Genomic DNA, 17,414 nt, shown 5'->3' with positions numbered 1-17,414 from the left:
ACTGCAAGGATGCTCGCTCGCAATGTTTCCAAAGACCTGGTGATTTATGCAAATGTAAGAATGAGCAGTGGGCTTTTTTTGTGAACATGGAACATCTGATGAAAAGTAATAGTTGGCCACAAAGGAGATGCCTTTTAGAAAAAAAAATATTTGAGTACAGCTATAATAGAATTCTGGTGTATATATTGAATCATATATGCACATTCACATGTATTGAATCACATACACACACATACCCTAATGTGTGTGTGATGGAAAGATGCCCTATCTAGATGTTTGTCCCTACCTTGTGCCAGGTGATTGCTGGGATAGCTTCAGCTGCCCCATAATCTTGCTATGGATAAACTAGTTTAGAAAATGAATGGATGGATGTTTAAATATATTTATACTTTTTTTTTCTTTTGAAGTATTACATTCTCTGGTGTTTGCACTTATAATTTGAAGAACATCTGCAAAATGGTTATTCCAAACTTTAAGCCTGAAGTAGTTGAACTGGATGGCGAACAAAGTGAACAAATTGTAGCATTTATCATGGAAATAATGGGAAATACTGATTTCACTCTCAAACATCTGAGGTAATTTTTAAATTGTCTTTTATTTATTGTTCAATACAGCTCTTTACTCTCTATCTAATAATACTATATTTTACATTTAATACACTAGATATTTGTCTTCATGTAAAACAACAGTAACTTTTTAATTGGTCTAATTATGGTTTTCCATGATGCTTTACAATAATATTCTTATCATGCATTTTTGTCAGATGCCTTTATTACAGTTCTACTGTTTTTTATGCAAATTAACAAATACTGAAGAATCTTAGTAATAAGGTTCTAGGACTAGATGAAACCAGTCTTCCAAAATCATTGTTTCTTCATGGTTTTTGGATGAATACTGCTGTAGTATCCTAGGAGGAAGGCCCAGCATGGAAAGTCTAAGCAGTCACAAGATGCTTTCCAAGATGATGAACATCAGTAGACTTGGAGCAGTTCAGATGCACCAGTTCATTTCACCACCAGCAAAAGAAGGGACAGTTAGCAGACAGGATATAGAAACCACTACCTGGGTTGCAGAGGTAGTGAGGAAGTCTCAAATATCCAGGAAGTTGTGAAACAAGAAGCAGTAGGGCTAGATCCATGGAACAAATAGAAAAGTCATTCCAGGTTGGCTGTGTATATATCTGTGATTGAGACCACAGTGATTATGAAAAAACTCTGTAGTAGCAAGACCACAAGGATCCTGGAAAGGAGACTCCAAATAAAAGTTGAATTTCACATTCAGAATTTGGCACATGAATTCTATCCTAGCTGTGGAACAGTGTTTATCTGGCTTACTCTCCCAAAGGACCTCCGAGTAGAATCATTGCTTTCCAGATTCTAAAGGAGTCAGTGTGACAGTGCAGGACAGCTCCACGCTACTGGTTCCCGTGGGAAGCCTCTTAAACCCGCTACCGCCAATAACATACCCAAGGGATGAACCTAGCAGATGAGGACACAACACGCATACAGCAAGGAATTGGTGTTAAAGTGCTCAATGCTTTTATGAAAACAATCAAAACAAATCAGTGTTCAAAAGTTGCAGTGTTCAAAAGGTGAAGTGTTCCTTCCATAATAAATAAATAATCCAATGAAAAGAAGTGGCTGTGGAGGTTAAAATTCAATAAATAAGAATTAATTAAAACAAGGTGAAAAACGCACAGGCAGGAAACTGCCCTTTCAAATTCTGAGCCATGGTGCCCCTTTAAAACTGACATCTCCTCGACTTGCCCTTTTCAGACATGGAAGTCTAAGGAGAAGTGCACTAGCAGCCACAGACAACCATTTATCCTGTCCCATGTCCTCGCTACCTATCCCATGGCATTCCACATGGAACTATCGAGCCCTGTTCCACTTGTACCACTGCTGATTCCTGGCTCCTCCCAGCAGGGGGTGCACTGCACTTCCACCACCGTCATTCACTGGCTTCTCCCGGCGATAGCACACCCTGAGCTCAATGGTCACTCCTGCTCCCTTGTCACTCAATAGGAGCAGTCACTCAGCACCCTCTTAAGCGCTGGCCACATACAGTACGCCCCTCTCTGGGGCTCTATTCCTGTGTGCCTACTTTCACCTGTCTTACACTGGCTGTCTCTCATTCCTGCCTTTCTTTCTCAATGTCTCTGTTTAACTTTTGTTCTCTCCCTTGTTTTCCTTTTCTCTACTAACACTTGTACTTACCTTTTTAAAGGGAGGTGAGGTGCAAGCTGTGGCAATCACAGCTCCAGTGCTAATGAGGGACATGGGCAATCCTGCATGTGTGCATGAAGTGTGCATGCTGGATCCTCTACTGTAGCCACTCAGACCACGCTACCACGCCCCACCCAAAGACGCCAACCAACCGTGGACCTCATTTTACCTCAGTCAGTTAAGACAGTTTTAGCATATAATAAAAAATCCCATTGGGCACATCTTCATGGTATCAGGCACAGGCCACTGAAAGAGGAGCCAGAAACGTACCTAGGGACATGCCATGGAAGGATTGTGCCTCTTGTCTGGTTTGGGAGTGTCAGATAATTTTATATGAAAAATTGGCAAAAACCATTTGCTGTTATAATGTGGCTTTAGCAATCCAATAGTGCATATTACCACGAGAACCCTCAGCAAGAGAAGCAGAGTGAAACATAAACAAGTAAACTTTTTTTTATCTTTATTTTTTTTATTCTTCTACTGTAAAACCAATTTCTGTTTTTTGTCTGAGCTATTTCATGTATAGAAAGAACTTTTTTTTTATTAAGGATAAAGAATAGTAATCTAAGTCATGAATCAGCAGAAAGAATCTGGAATATTCTGGCGGAAGAAATCAAAATGAAACATGTTAACTGGGAACTGAAATCAGGGAAGCATGAAAGTGGATTTTTCATGAAATACAACATTGACCAGTCTGAATCCAGGTAACCCTCATCTGTTTTATCAGTAACAAAATAATTTTGTACTGTTGTTGCTAAACATTTAATAGGTTTCTGCTAGAATTCTACTAAAACTCCTAAATTATTAAACAATTAATGCTTAATAATTTGCTTGACAGTGACTGCTTCTCTTAAATGACCCTCTTTCCTTGAATATTTTAGATCTTAACAAAGGTATATATATATATATATATATATATATATATATATATATATATATATATATATATATATATGCATAATACCATTTGGAAAAGGAATAGGAATTACTGTGGCTGATAAAGTTTAACAAAAAAATTCTTTGTTTTTAGTCCATGCATTTCATTGAGACTACATTATACTGTGAGTATATGCCCAGCTCGTAAGTGGTCCTACACATGCCAAACAAACTAGATAGGAACACAGTGAATGCTGCAACTGTTGCTTTCTGCCCACCTGGTGGAGGTGTTTTCACTTCCAACCCCTTTCTAGTCTGGGACCACCCTATCAAAATATTGCTTTATGCACTTATAACATAAACCATTAACAATTTTTTTCCTGAAATACTTTAAAATGTACAATTAATTGCATTGTTTTCCTTTTAAGCTTTTCTGTTGATAACATCAATGAAGTAAAAATATCAAACATCTGCAAAATAATAATTGCAAAATTCACACCTATCAATATAGAATTATCTGGAGAGCTTGGTGAGCATACAATAAAGTCTGCAATTGAAATACTGTATTCTGAAGGATATGCTACTGAACATTTGAGGTAACTGCACTTTCTGCTTTTATGTTTAGGAACTTTTTTTTTTTAAATTTTTTAGGAATATAAGTTTAATGAAACGAAGATGATCATGGATATTTAGTACATAATCATATAGTGTTTGTCACTAACTGCATGGTCAACTTGCATGTTTAGCATATTTTTCTTAAGTTTGACAATTTCACCACAACTATTGGAACATTGGAATGAGCATTGTTAATTTCATATTGTCCTCAAGTACTATATACATATTTCACAACATAAAATATATATCAGATGCAACTAGAAAATAATATTTTATTTCTAATATTATTTAATCAAATATTATTCTAACAACAATTTTTTGCTTTATTTTTCAAAAATCCAGTGAAAATTGATTGTTGAATCTATTCAGATTTTGTAATTCCAACCTACTTCTTTGATATTTAATTATAAAAATAAATACATATCAGTGAAGTAGTAATGGTGGAAAAGCTCGGGAGGTGCATATAGGGCAAATGAGCAACTAAGTAATGAGTAAATTATAAGAATAGATTTGGATTAAATTCAGATGATCATATAGTTATGTGTTTGCCAAATATTCTCAGCTTTCCATTTTTCATTTAATATTTATTGTGTTTTAGACAGGGTTTATTCATTGGCTAGTTCATTCTCTGGTTTATGGTATCCTTGGTTATGTTTGAATTATTTTTCATGTATCTGTATCATTTCTGAGTTTCAAATAAATATCCTTATTTTTAAAGATTCTTTAAGGCAGAGGGATTTTAGAGTTTACTTTCTGGCTTGAAGGGATTTTTTTATATTTTTGTATATTTTATGATAATCAAGTTATTCTTGAACTTTCAAAGCCTGTTCGTCATTTTGGATCTGAATGGGCTTGAAGGCTCCCTATGGAGCTGGGAGTCATGGTGACTGGGGTGAAACATATTCGAGGCAGGCTGGGATGGCTTTAGTGGCTTGTAGAGCTTTTAGATGGTCTCACACCCTCTGTGCTATTATGGCACTCTCATATCCTAACAATTTACTGTCTAATAAATGCAAATGTAGGTCAATCTGGAGTGACCAAGTGGAGCTGATAAGCTACTAATTGGGGGTAGTTAATCTAATAGTGCTTGGATGTTATTTAAGGAGCCTTAGAGAAGAAATTAATTTCAGCTGAAAGAAGGTGCATCAGAAATTCAGAAAATAGAATAAGTGTGTTTGTTTCATGTCTTTGTTTTTATTTTTAGTGCTGTTCCACCTTCCCATTACTTAACCATTGCTGGTAAATTAAGGCTCAGGTCAGTTAAGGGGGGGCATCAAAGATAATTTGCTTAGGCTATAGTAGGGGTAGTCAACCTTTTTATACCTACCGCCCACTTTTGTATCTCTGTTAGTAGTAAAATTTTCTAACCGCCCACCGGTTCCACAGTAATGGTGATTTATATAGTAGCGAACTAACTTTACTTTATAAAATTGATAAAGCAGAGTTACAGCAAGTTAAAGCATATAATAATAATTACTTACCAAGTACTTTATGTCGGATTTTCGCAAAGTTTGGCAGAATAAATCTTTATAAAACAACTTACTATAGTTAAATTAGTCGATTAGTATGTAATTGCAGCGCCGTTTGGTTACACCGCTACCGCCCACCATGAAAGCTGGAACGCCCACTAGTGGGCGGTAGGGACCAGGTTGACTACCACTGGGCTATAGCAATCAGATAGCACTGAGTGTTGGCTAGTGAGTGGTAATTAGTACCCATTTATAGGTTTTTCATAAGGTTACAAAATAAGGTTCTACAACAGATATAAAATGGGTAAACGATTTCTAAAATTCTAAGTAGCTACTTGTGAAAACTACCCAAATAGCAAAGCTCAGTAAAAAAGTCTGTGAACTTAAGAAAAGGCTGCAGAATATAAGAGATCTGCTGGAGACTGAAGTTCAGCAGTTCCTGAAAAATATACCACAAGCAAAGGCAACAGTAACAGATGAAGACTACAGGAGATTAAACTTGGACTTGGATACTCAAAGAAGGAAAAGCTAAATACAAGAAACCATCAACAAAGACTAAAGTGTCAAATATATGTACCTTGCTGCAAAAACTGTTCCAAGACTGCACAGTCTTCTAAATCAAAGGATATTATAACAGTCTTGGATGTTGGATATTTTATCATTTTAAACACAATGTGTACTTTGAAAATTAACTAAATAGAGTACTCATGACCAAATTTTCTGGAAATTTTAAAAGGACTATTATCAATCATAACAATAGATTCAGGGACACTTTTGTCCAAACCTCAAAAGGCTTTTCAGCAGCAACTTACACTGTCAGCTGCATTCCTGAATGTAACATCTGATGTTGCATTAATGTATGTTGTTTTGTTCACTGTCTATGTTTATAACTATTGTCTTTTGTTTGCATTATATTACAGCCACTAATCTGTGGGAGACATGCAAGTAAGAATTTAATTACACTGTGCAAACACCTCATTGTTTCCAGGCTTTGTCCCGGAGGATTTGACACTGTAGGTCTCATGAACAGCTAGGACATCAGCCATCATACAAGAATCACAGATGGCTGCACAGTGCCCCGATCAGGTGATGGTGTAAAACACCACCACAGAAAGACTGGAAAAGGAAGAAGAGAAAAGTAGAAATCAGTAATGATTGCAAATCCCTGAAGAATATAATAATTTGTTTAGATTAAGGGGGTTTGAGTATGATATAGTATGTGTTCAGACAACATTCCTTGCATCACAGATGTTTATGTAAATTATAACAAAATCCTTTCCCCTAAATGTAATAATTACAAAATATGCTCAGCACCTTCCTCAACACATTAACTTCACCTCTACAGAAATGCTTTATAATTTTATCAGAAAAAAAGCCTTCAAAGTTGTGTATGTGTGACAGAAATCCACTTTTTAAAAATGTGGATCTTGTTCAAAATCGATGCAACTTCATCCATGTTTACACATTTTGCAATTTAATCAGATGAACAACATTTATTTATACAGCACACATTTTCAAACATGGAGAACTCTCAAATTTGTGCAAATTATTTTTATCCTACACTTTATCAGTGACTAGCACAAATAATTTTAGAAGTGAAGAAACTGAGACTTAAACAAAAAGCTGAACAGAAAATATTGCAGTGATGCAGGTAGAGAACCCCGTACAACTTGTTTTATTTTCACCCTTATGAAATCTTGATTTAACCTAACCATAGTCATTATGTTAGGCAGGCAGTCTGGTTTAGTTACTGACTAAGGTAATACAGTATATTGGGGCTTTGGGAAGCTTTTTATTTTAATGATATTAATTCTCTCAGATAAAGTAAACATTCTGTTTATATTGTCAACAATGTTCAATTGGACTATTTTTGTCTTCTTGTAATTGTAGATGTCAGGTTTTTAAACTGTTCTGATACATTCAGCAAAAAGTGATCTCACTTGAGATTTAGTGAAAAGATCATTGTGCTGTTTTAGTGGCAGTTGCTAGAACGATTGGATTCAACTGCCTGGTGGATTTAGCGTGTTTTCTGCTCATATCCTAAATCCGTGTGCTTCAGTTTAATTGGAAACTCTAGACTGGACCAGTGAAAGTGAACATTGGTTATGCATTAGTGTTCCCACTGATGGACTGGCTAACCATCCAGACTTTGTCCCTGACTTGTGTTTGGGGCTGGTAGAACAGGGTGTGTCACCTGAGAAAATAGATTTAGTAGGCTAGTATATGTACAGGGTTTATGTATGCATGGATTGACATTGAGTACTCCATTAAAATAGGACTGTTAAAATGTAATTACAATTATTTGTATAACAAACACCACAAATCAAAATGTACGGGCATTACCATTCAAGAGGCAGAGAAGTTTTTTTTCCCCTTTTATTTTATATAATAAATCCCTGGAAATGCTTACTTTGCTCTAATCATAAAAGTACATGAATCTATAGTAAAGTGAACATAACAGGAAACTAAATGTAACATGACCATAATGAATCAAGTTTTTTGGAGTCTGGAAACTCTGTATCAGTAGCCTAGGATGTTATATTGTGAGGAAATCTGCATAATAGACAGATCTGTTTAATCTGTGCCCAAATGAAGAGCTCACATGGAATTGCATGTTCTCAGAATATCTGTATGACTTTCTTATTACACCCACAAAAGACAAGTTAGGTTATATGAAGTTTCCAAATTACCTTCTGTGAGTGTAAGTGTGAGAGGGCCCTGTGGTAGACTGGTACACAGGCTTTGCCCCAGTCCTGTTAATATAGGCTCCGGTCCCCTGCGTCTATGAAAATAAATGTAGTTTTAATTTTTCTTTCCTAAAGTTTGCATTGATTTTCACACAAAATAACAATGCTATTATTTTTTGGGTGTATTAAATTAAATAAAATGTGTTCTTATTTTTTACATAATATATTCTTTATTTTGAAATCTGATTTTATTGTAATTGTTGAAAGAAAGATATAACAGCAGAAGCACTCTTAAAATATTACTTATAATAGCTGTGTTTCTTACAACAGGATAAGGAGTAAAACTCTGACTGAAGCTTCAGCAGAAAATATATGTGTCATTCTCCCTGTAGACAATAAAATTAAAATTATGAAATGGGAAATAAATAAAGGTGGTAAAACGTACTTTGAACTGGAACTTAAAAATGCCATTTCAGAATCAAGGTAAGATTATATGTTGCAGCCACAGTAGACTTTGACTGGTTAGTGACATTAGAAACAACAACAGAAACATGATATAACTTTTCTATATAATTATAATGTTGTGTTCACAAGATTCCAAGCTACAAACCACTGGGCACTGCAGTTGTTTGAATGTGTATGATATCTTAGTATGATTTGCTGTATTTTTCATTCATTTACTTGTGTCAGATATAATACAAGAGTATTTGATTATAAATATTGTAGAGATCTTTGAATATACCATATAACAAAGAGAGTAGTAGAGAACAGGCAAAGCAACAAGTAAGTAAATCTTTGAGATGGTATTGTTTTTTTCCTTTTGACTGATATACCAAAATCCACTCAAAACATAGTAAAATGATTTAAAGAAATAGGCAATATTAAGACTTCGACACTTGAAGTGGAATAGTGAATGTGTGGATTAAGTTGCCTCCAACTATGTAATCATACTGTTCATGTTTTTTTTTTAGGTTCTCAGTTTCTGGATTCTCAGAAACTGTTATGACAGGTATCTGCAAAATAATAGTTCCAAAATACAAACCTTCAGAGATAAACATTTCTGGCGAGTTTGGACAAAAGTCAATAAAATCAGTAACTGAAATATTGAAAAACACAGATTTTGTTCCACAGCACCTGAGGTAATTATATTATGCTTAGTTTCTGATTTTTAATTTAAGTTTAAAATTTTGAAACGTTTGTTTTTATATCTTGAGTCAAATTATGTGGAAACACTTATGTTAACGAGAATTCCATTTTAAAGATATGAATGCAATTTTAAGTATAAAGAGACAGAAATTGTTGAATCTATAAAAATTGATTCAGAGATGATGCTTTTATTAGAATTATAACAGACTGTAATAAAATGTCATTGTATTGCTTCTCATTAGTATACGTGGTTTCAGTCTGAGTGACACGTCAGCAGAAGATATCTGCAGCCTCCTGTTTTTAGGCACAGAAGGGAAAAACATGAGCTGGAAATTTTCCCCACTGGAAGAATCTGATTATAGATCGTGTCATGCTGAAACGTGGAGCACACTGAAAAGTAAAGTGAATGGTTGTGAAACAAGGTAACTTGTCTAATACACATTCAACAGCAACAAATAAGAAAAAATTTAATAAACATTATGAATATTTTTATGAATAAATTTAATAATAAGCATTTTAATTAGATTGTTTAATAATTCAATTAAGGAGAATATACTGCATTATGTTTAATCGCTTTGAGAATTCAACAGAAAATATCTACTAACCAAGATTTAAATGTTAAGATTTAGAGAGATTCCCAGATAAATTGTACAGAGGGAGTAGTAGAAAGCTGCTACAACAAATCTGTGGAGTACTTAGGCCTTTATCTTACATGCTTTCTTGCAGGAGGAAGAATTTCCTAGTAGTTAACTATTATAAATAATAAGACTGCTGTCTCCACCTTCTAACTGGGTGACCCTTGTGCTATAGCTATATATTTTGAAAATCATAAACCTCATTGTCCATAAGAACCAAACTAAGCTAAATGCTTGAGGCTTTTTAAAGTGTGAATAAATTAACTACATGTGGCATTAGAGACAAGTGTCATTTTCCAGTTTGTCCAGTTACATTTTTGAGTGAAAGATCTATAACTCAATAAGCCTGATATGAAATTTAGTAGAACAAACAGAACAATTAGTCACATTTGAACATTTAAAAAAATGATTCCTTATTTGAACTGGGTTACTATGAAATTAGAATGAAAGTTTTTGAAACATAATTACGCACTTTCCAATTGTTAGGCTGCAGTATTAACCACTCTTGTTCTCATTCAGTATTTTTTTTTATTTATTTATTCAGTGCTCTGACTAACAGGATATAGTTTAATTCTGCTTTCCTCTAAAACTTGTTATTAATTGTACCATTTGGAAACAACAACTTGATAGGAAGCCAACCAGGATATTATTAGTTTCTCTTTTCACAAAAAAAAACAGAAATTCTCGGGTCAGCCATCATAGAAATGTACCTTAGGCCTCCAAGAAATTGGTTGGTGATCAGTAACAATTGATTGCAATATTTATTTGTTTTATTTATTTAGCTATTTATGTAAATTTATTATGTGAAGGATGAGTTTAAAACATAAATAATATTAGGGATGAAAACATAAGTAAAGCACAGTTTACAGTTTACTGTATTTTTCTGTTCCAAGTTGTACCATACACACCTCTGATGTTATGCCCACTTGAACTCACTGCTTCTTTCACCGATAGGATCCAGATGTGAATTAGACATTGCACAGCTGCTTCTGGCAACTTGGAAAGAAAGATGCACTATTAGTTCAGAATCCATGCATGAATAATTTTAAATTAAATAACAAAAACAGTTGAATGAAACAATCAAATTAGTTGCACAAGCTTTAATCTTAGTCTCTAATGACTGGTTAAATCACATGAATGTTAGTGCATATGGTATACACAGAATAATCCAACAATTTACTTTAAATGTTCATAAATTTACAGATTCGGGACTTGACCTGATAGAGTTTTGCATAAGGATTTACATGAAACCTTGTTCATCACATACTTTAGACCTGACAAATTGCTGGTGAATTCTGGGTATTAGACTGCATGTGTGACAGCTATTACAAGTCTATCCTTTAAATAATTAGTATGTTGTTACCTTCTGAGTTTTTTCAGGTGTATGTTGAAATTTTATGAGAAACAGCATGATTAGCTAACCTATTAATTTCATGAACTCAGTATTTGTCACCCTGTTTTCAAATATGCACATTTATTGAACATTCTCATAGTCACAACAAAGTTTTGAGAACAAACTTTACCCTGACACTTAATCAAGATTAAGTAGATTGACCATGATTATAAAAAAAAGTTCTAATTTTCCAAAACTCATTATTATTGAATTTATTCATTATTAAATATTATGTCTCATCAGTTTGGATTAAGAACAATTGTTCTGGGTCAGGGACTTCTGTTATCATTAGCTATATCGTTTTCAAATTCTTTTCTTTTTCTTTAAAGGATCTATTTTGCTCTTTGGCCCACAGTTGGTTTATGTATCATGTGAAATAAGAGTTATATTGCCTGAATGGCTAACCAATGTATGTGCTACCTTTTCTATGATATATATGGGCTGAATGTAATAGATAGGTTCCAAAGCATGGCTTTATTTATGATGAAATGGTTTGAGATGTCCAAGTAACAAAAATGCCATTCCTGACTGTATGCCACACCTTTGAATTTAATAGATAAACATGATACTGTACATCTGTTTCATTTTTTATTTATTGATCTGTAAGATGATACCATAACCCAGTTGAATTCATGAATGTTTGACCCTTTGTTGTAAGGCCGTGCCCGTGTCACAAAGCTGTCATCTGTTTGCACACCAACAAAAGTTAATGCAAGATCTTAAAAGCAGTTTTTTTATCATCGAAGACTGAATCTTGTGCTGAATTGAGGATTTAGGCGCAAATGAGTATGACATGACATGACATAACAGCAGGATCAAAGAAGAGTAAAGGCAAAAATACATTTTTTTCATGTTCTTAAGCAAAGCAAAGCCAAAGGAATAATAAAAAAGACAAGTATAAATGTCAAAACTTACTAATCCTCATTAATACTAGAAGCCCTTTTTAGTACACTGAACCAATCAGCCTATCCAGCAAGAAAATCTCAAGAAATAAAACTTTATCAGTGTTTCATAGGGCAAAAGTCCAAGTCATATATGTATTTTTTTGCAGACTGATAATAGTGATTGCAGGCATTACTTCATAGACTGCTAAGCAGTATATATTTTAGCTATTAAAAAACTAAACCTAACACAAAAACAAAGCAAAAATTCACCATTCAGTGAGTACAAGACAGAACATCTTAATTAGGCAACATCTTATTTTTGAGGGGGAATTTGTATGGAATATGAATGGCCAGCATCCAGAGGTTTCAAAAATTATTAGATTAAAGGCTGGGAAAATGTTTAACACTTTCTGCTGTGTTTTGCAAGCTGCTTATATTAAGACTGTGGTTTTTTTGAAAAATATTCTTTATATAGCAGTGTGTCTTGCTTTGTTTTTTTCACAGCTTCTCATTTTGTCAGAAATCAGAATGTAATGTAATAAATATCTGCAAAAGAATAATCCCAAAATATAAACCTTCAGAAATTATACTAACTGGTGAGTTTGATGAGGATATTTTGAAGTCTATCATCACAGTCTTTAAAGATGAAGACTATAACCCTGATTACCTGAGGTAATAAAATTACTTTATTTATTTTTGCATTATTTATTGTTATTATGCATATCTTTTTGTATTATTTAAAACCCATATCTTTCATTCATTGATACTGTGCATTAAAATGAAAGGCTGGTTAAGAAGATACTGTCTAATTAAAATAAACTTGCTCCCAGAGTCCTAAATGAGGCATGTTACCTCCATTGTGAGAGAGCATCAGTTACAGCACTACGGCCATGTTATGTGGTTCCCCAAGGGTGATCCTGTTCGCAGGATCCACATTGTTGAGAACATGAGCAGCTGGACCAGGCCAAGGGGATGCCCACATAATACCTGGCTGCAGCAGATAGATGATCATTTCCAGAGGGTGGGACTGGATCGCATATCTGACTTGGATCCCGAGCTGTTTCATCTTGTGATGGGTTCAGCAATGCACTGTATCAGTGCATGCTCTCCAACCTGACCTGACCTGACTTTCCTGGCACCTACAGTGGAACCTCGGTTCACAACCATAATTCGTTCCAAACCTCTGGTCGTAAACCGATTTCGTTGTGAACCGAAGCAATTTCCCCCATAGGATTGTATGTAAATACAATGAATCCATTCCAGACCGTACGAACTGTATGTAAATATATTTTTTTAAAGATTTTTAAGCACAAATATAGTTAATTACACCATAGAATGCACAGTGTAATAGTAAACTAATGTAAAAACATTGAATAACACTGACACAAACACCCAGGCTCCCTGCTCAGCTGCATGAGGAGGCTCGCTCTCTTTCAGCTGCATGTGCCCTCTCTCTTTCTCTCACTCTCAGTAGCACGCGAGCCCGCTCTCTCTCTCTCTGTAACATTGCAGCAGTTTACACTATAGCCTTGCAACCGATCGCTGTATAAACACTTTTTTTTAATGAGTTTTATGCACGGGAAAAAAAGGAACATTTGAAAAATCTGTAATTTAATAAACCACCAAGAAAAGTAACATTGCAACAAATCACGCTATGAACCACTCGCTGTAAACACTTTTTTTTAATGAGTTTTAAGCACAGGGAAAAAAAAATGAACATTTGAAAAAAGACAAAAGTAACACTGCAACAATTCACACTACGAACCAAAAAATTAACATTTGAAAAATCCGTAATACAAAAACTAACCATAAACCACCAAGAAAACTAACCTTGCATGAGTCAAGGTCTGGCATGAAGTGAGGAGAAAATGGGTGGACAGGAGGTTACAGTTTTGAGGGAGAGTCTGGCTCCGCGATGGAGGGATGTTTTCCTTCAGGTGTTTTCTCTCTTGTGATTTTTTAGGTTTCTGGTGTTTTTAGCGGTTTAGCTTGTGGGAGCGAAAGCCTCGTGCAGCCATTCCAAAAACAAAGTCCTTGTGAACTGGCAGTCTGGCTTTGTTTACATTGTGCTGCTTGAAAGCAAGAGGGTTCTCAAATTGGTAAATGAGTAAACTGGTAAACAGTTTTTCCACCTCTTCCAGCACTTGAGGCCTCTGCCTGGTTAATGCTGTAAGTCCTTTTGCAACATCAGCTGCTTTAATACATTCTTTCTGCTTTAGAATAGTCAAAATCATAGGTTTTGACTTCTTGTACTCGGCAGCAAGATCAGTAACACGAACGCCACGCTCATACTTTTCAATAATTTCTTTCTTTACTTCGATTTTAATTTTCTGCAAAACTTTCTTCTCACCACTCTTCACTAGCTTAGAAGCCATGGTTAATTGCAAAAGCACATGAAATACTGTAGAGCACAAAGAGTTCACAGGTAGAGCACGCACGTCTGACTGAGAACAATGAACAGGGAGAGGCTGAACACATGGTTAAATACAGTAATTGGCGTGTATGAACCGGAAGGGAAATGAAACAGAGCACAAAGAGTTCACAGCGAAAGCACGCACGCACGTCTGACCGAGAACAATGCAACACATGCGGAAATCATAAGCGCACACAAACCGAAAGGGAAACTGGCTTGTTCGTATACCGAGTGTGTGGTCGTGAACCGAGGCAAAAGTTTGGTGAACTTTTTGGTTGTAAACCAAGTTGTACGTGTACTGAGACTTTCGTGAACCGAGGTTCCACTATGCAGTAATCCCTCGCTATATCGCGCTTCACCTTTCGCGGCTTCACTCCATCGCGGATTTTATATGTAAGCATATTTAAATATATATCACGGATTTTTCGCTGCTTCGCGGGTTTCTGCGGACAATGGGTCTTTTAATTTCTGGTACATGCTTCCTCAGTTGGTTTGCCCAGTTGATTTCATACAAGGGACGCTATTGGCAGATGGCTGAGAAGCTACCCAACTTACTTTCTCTCTCTCTCTCTTGCGCTGACGTAGGGGGGTGTGAGCAGGGGGGCTGTTCGCACACCTAGACGATATGGACGCTTGTCTAAAAATGCTGAAAGATTATCTTCACGTTGCTATCTTTTGTGCAGCTGCAGCTGCTTCCTGAAACGACATGCTGAACGGTGCTTCGCATACTTAAAAACACGAAGGGCACGTATTGATTTTTTTATCTGTCTCTATCTATCTCTCTCTCTCTCTGCTCCTGACGGAGGGGGTGTGAGCTGCCGCCTTCAACAGCTTTGTGCCGTGGTGCTTCGCATACTTAAAAGCCAAACAGCCATATTGATTTGTTTGCTCCTTTGAAGAGGAAGATATGTTTGCATTCTTTTAATTGTGAGACGGAACTGTCATCTCTGTCTTGTCATGGAGCACAGTTTAAACTTTTGAAAAAGAGACAAATGTTTGTTTGCAGTGTTTGAATAACGTTCCTGTCTCTCTACAACCTCCTGTGTTTCTGCGCAAATCTGTGACCCAAGCATGACAATATAAAAATAACCATATAAACATATGGTTTCTACTTCGCGGATTTTCTTATTTCGCGGGTGGCTCTGGAACGCAACCCCCGCGATGGAGGAGGGATTACTGTACTTGTTATGTGGTCTTCTTTCAGCTGCTTCCATTTAGGGGTTGCCACAGCAGATCGTCAGTCTCCATCTATCCGTGTCTTTTACATCTTTTTTTCAGTAACACTGGCTGCCTTCATGCCCTCCATCCCCACATCCATAAACCTCCTCTCTAGTCTTCTTCTTTTCCTCATGCCTGGCAGTTCCATCCTCAACATTCTTTTTTTGATGCATCTCTCATCTCTCCTCTGCATGTGTCCAAACCATCACAATCTGGCCTCTCTCACTTGGTCATCAAACTGTCATACCTCTGTTGTCCTAGTCAGGTCTATCTTATGTGATGATTGTAGATGAGAATTATTAATTGTATTCTGGTTATTCACATTATTTATTCAGCTATTAGTGAGCTGGTATCCATTTCAGCAATAAATTATGTCACCACACCCCAATTCTACCAGTATGCACATTTTAACTGCAAAAAAATGAAACAGATAAATCAAATTCTCTGCAAAACTCAAGATATAAGGATGTCATTTTTATAGCAGGAAATAGAGCCATTAACAAAATCTAATAAAGCAAAAAGTCGACCACAAAGGCAAGAAACACAGTTCACAGCATTCCATGCAATGCTTGCCCAGTGGTATATGTTGGACAAACATCTAAAAGACTCGCAACATGTTTACAGGAACATCGCAATGCTGTCAGAAGGAAGGACCCACGATCTCTGATTTACACACATATAAGTTCCACTGGACACACGTTTAACTGGGACACTGTGAATGTAAAATTCACTGCCATTACTGTTAGTGCCAGAAAGTTGGCTGAATCTTGGCTTTTTTTTTTTTTTTACTTAAGCAGAGACAACATTTTAAAACCCCAGAGATTTATTTTTAATGACATCAGTGGATTTTGTATTTTTCTCTTATTATAGGTTACTTATCTGGGAACTGCCTGAAACATCAGCAAAATATATCTGCACCATTTTAACTACAGAGATAACACTGAGGAATAACAGCTGGGAATTAATGTGCTTTCATACATTAGACTTTACTTATGATGATGTTATTTTTAAACCAACTGTCACACTCAAGTATGAAGCAGGTGTCGCCGAATCAAGGTAAAGTATAATTCACTTAAAATTCAAATGTATTTTTTCCTACACATTTTTAGAATGTTACCAAATTCCCTATGTATAGTATGAATCAAATTAATCTGGTTAGAAAGGTGGGAACAAACACATATTTTTCATTAAAATATCTTGGAACCAAAATATTATAATTGCTTTCTTTCAGCCAACAAATATGTTTATGCATTACAAGCTGTTGTCCTTTACACTTTTTCAGCGCATCAGTATAATTAATTAGTGATAAATAACTATAACTCAGTTGTAAAAAAAAAAAAAAAAAAAAACATAAATGAATTTGTAGCAGTGATACTACTTTCTGTAAAAATAAAGTACAAACAAGAATGTACAGTAGGTAAGACACACTGTTTGCATTTATCTACCTGAATGTGAAATTTGGTTGGTTTGTTCATCCATACTTTATGGCATTTCTGCTTAATAGAGAAAAGGGGAGAAAATGGCTTAACTGGACAAATTTAAGTTAGATGAGTGTCCTTAACAACAAGAAAGCCGATAACCAATTAACTGACAATTACAGACATTTTTCACGGACTACAAGTCAATGCAGGGTTTTAGTCCTCAAGCTAAAAAACAAACAAAATATTTTTTTGTATTTTTTCATAATAAAATTGTAAATATGAAAGGAATTTGCAAGTATAGCTAAGTTCAAATGACATGGCCATCATTGTTGAATTGACTTCTAGTCCCTAGTCTCAAATAACTAGGTAAAAGGTGTATTAACTCTAATAGTCATCTCTGGTTTCCAAAACAAGAAACCGAATGAGAAGGAC

The 17,414-nt window shown here is 35.5% G+C and overlaps 1 protein-coding gene across 2 annotated transcripts in view; it reads left to right on the top strand.

Moving 5' to 3' along the window:
• Positions 1–17,414, top strand: part of LOC114651555 (uncharacterized) — an 89,557-nt gene that overhangs the window by 38,765 nt on the left and 33,378 nt on the right. For both annotated transcript variants that reach the window (XM_051927397.1, XM_028801361.2), the window contains exons 5-12: positions 408–575; positions 2,774–2,929; positions 3,530–3,697; positions 8,203–8,355; positions 8,844–9,011; positions 9,261–9,440; positions 12,435–12,602; positions 16,432–16,617. In XM_051927397.1, coding sequence (XP_051783357.1) covers positions 408–575; positions 2,774–2,929; positions 3,530–3,697; positions 8,203–8,355; positions 8,844–9,011; positions 9,261–9,440; positions 12,435–12,602; positions 16,432–16,617 — 1,347 coding nt within the window. The remainder of the gene's footprint in view (positions 1–407; positions 576–2,773; positions 2,930–3,529; positions 3,698–8,202; positions 8,356–8,843; positions 9,012–9,260; positions 9,441–12,434; positions 12,603–16,431; positions 16,618–17,414) is intronic.

Source organism: Erpetoichthys calabaricus, chromosome 5, assembly GCF_900747795.2.
Source record: "Erpetoichthys calabaricus chromosome 5, fErpCal1.3, whole genome shotgun sequence".
In the NCBI taxonomy this organism is placed as follows: Eukaryota; Metazoa; Chordata; class Cladistia; order Polypteriformes; family Polypteridae; genus Erpetoichthys; species Erpetoichthys calabaricus.
Note: the sequence above shows the minus strand (reverse complement) of the source record. Positions and strands in the feature narration are given on the sequence as shown.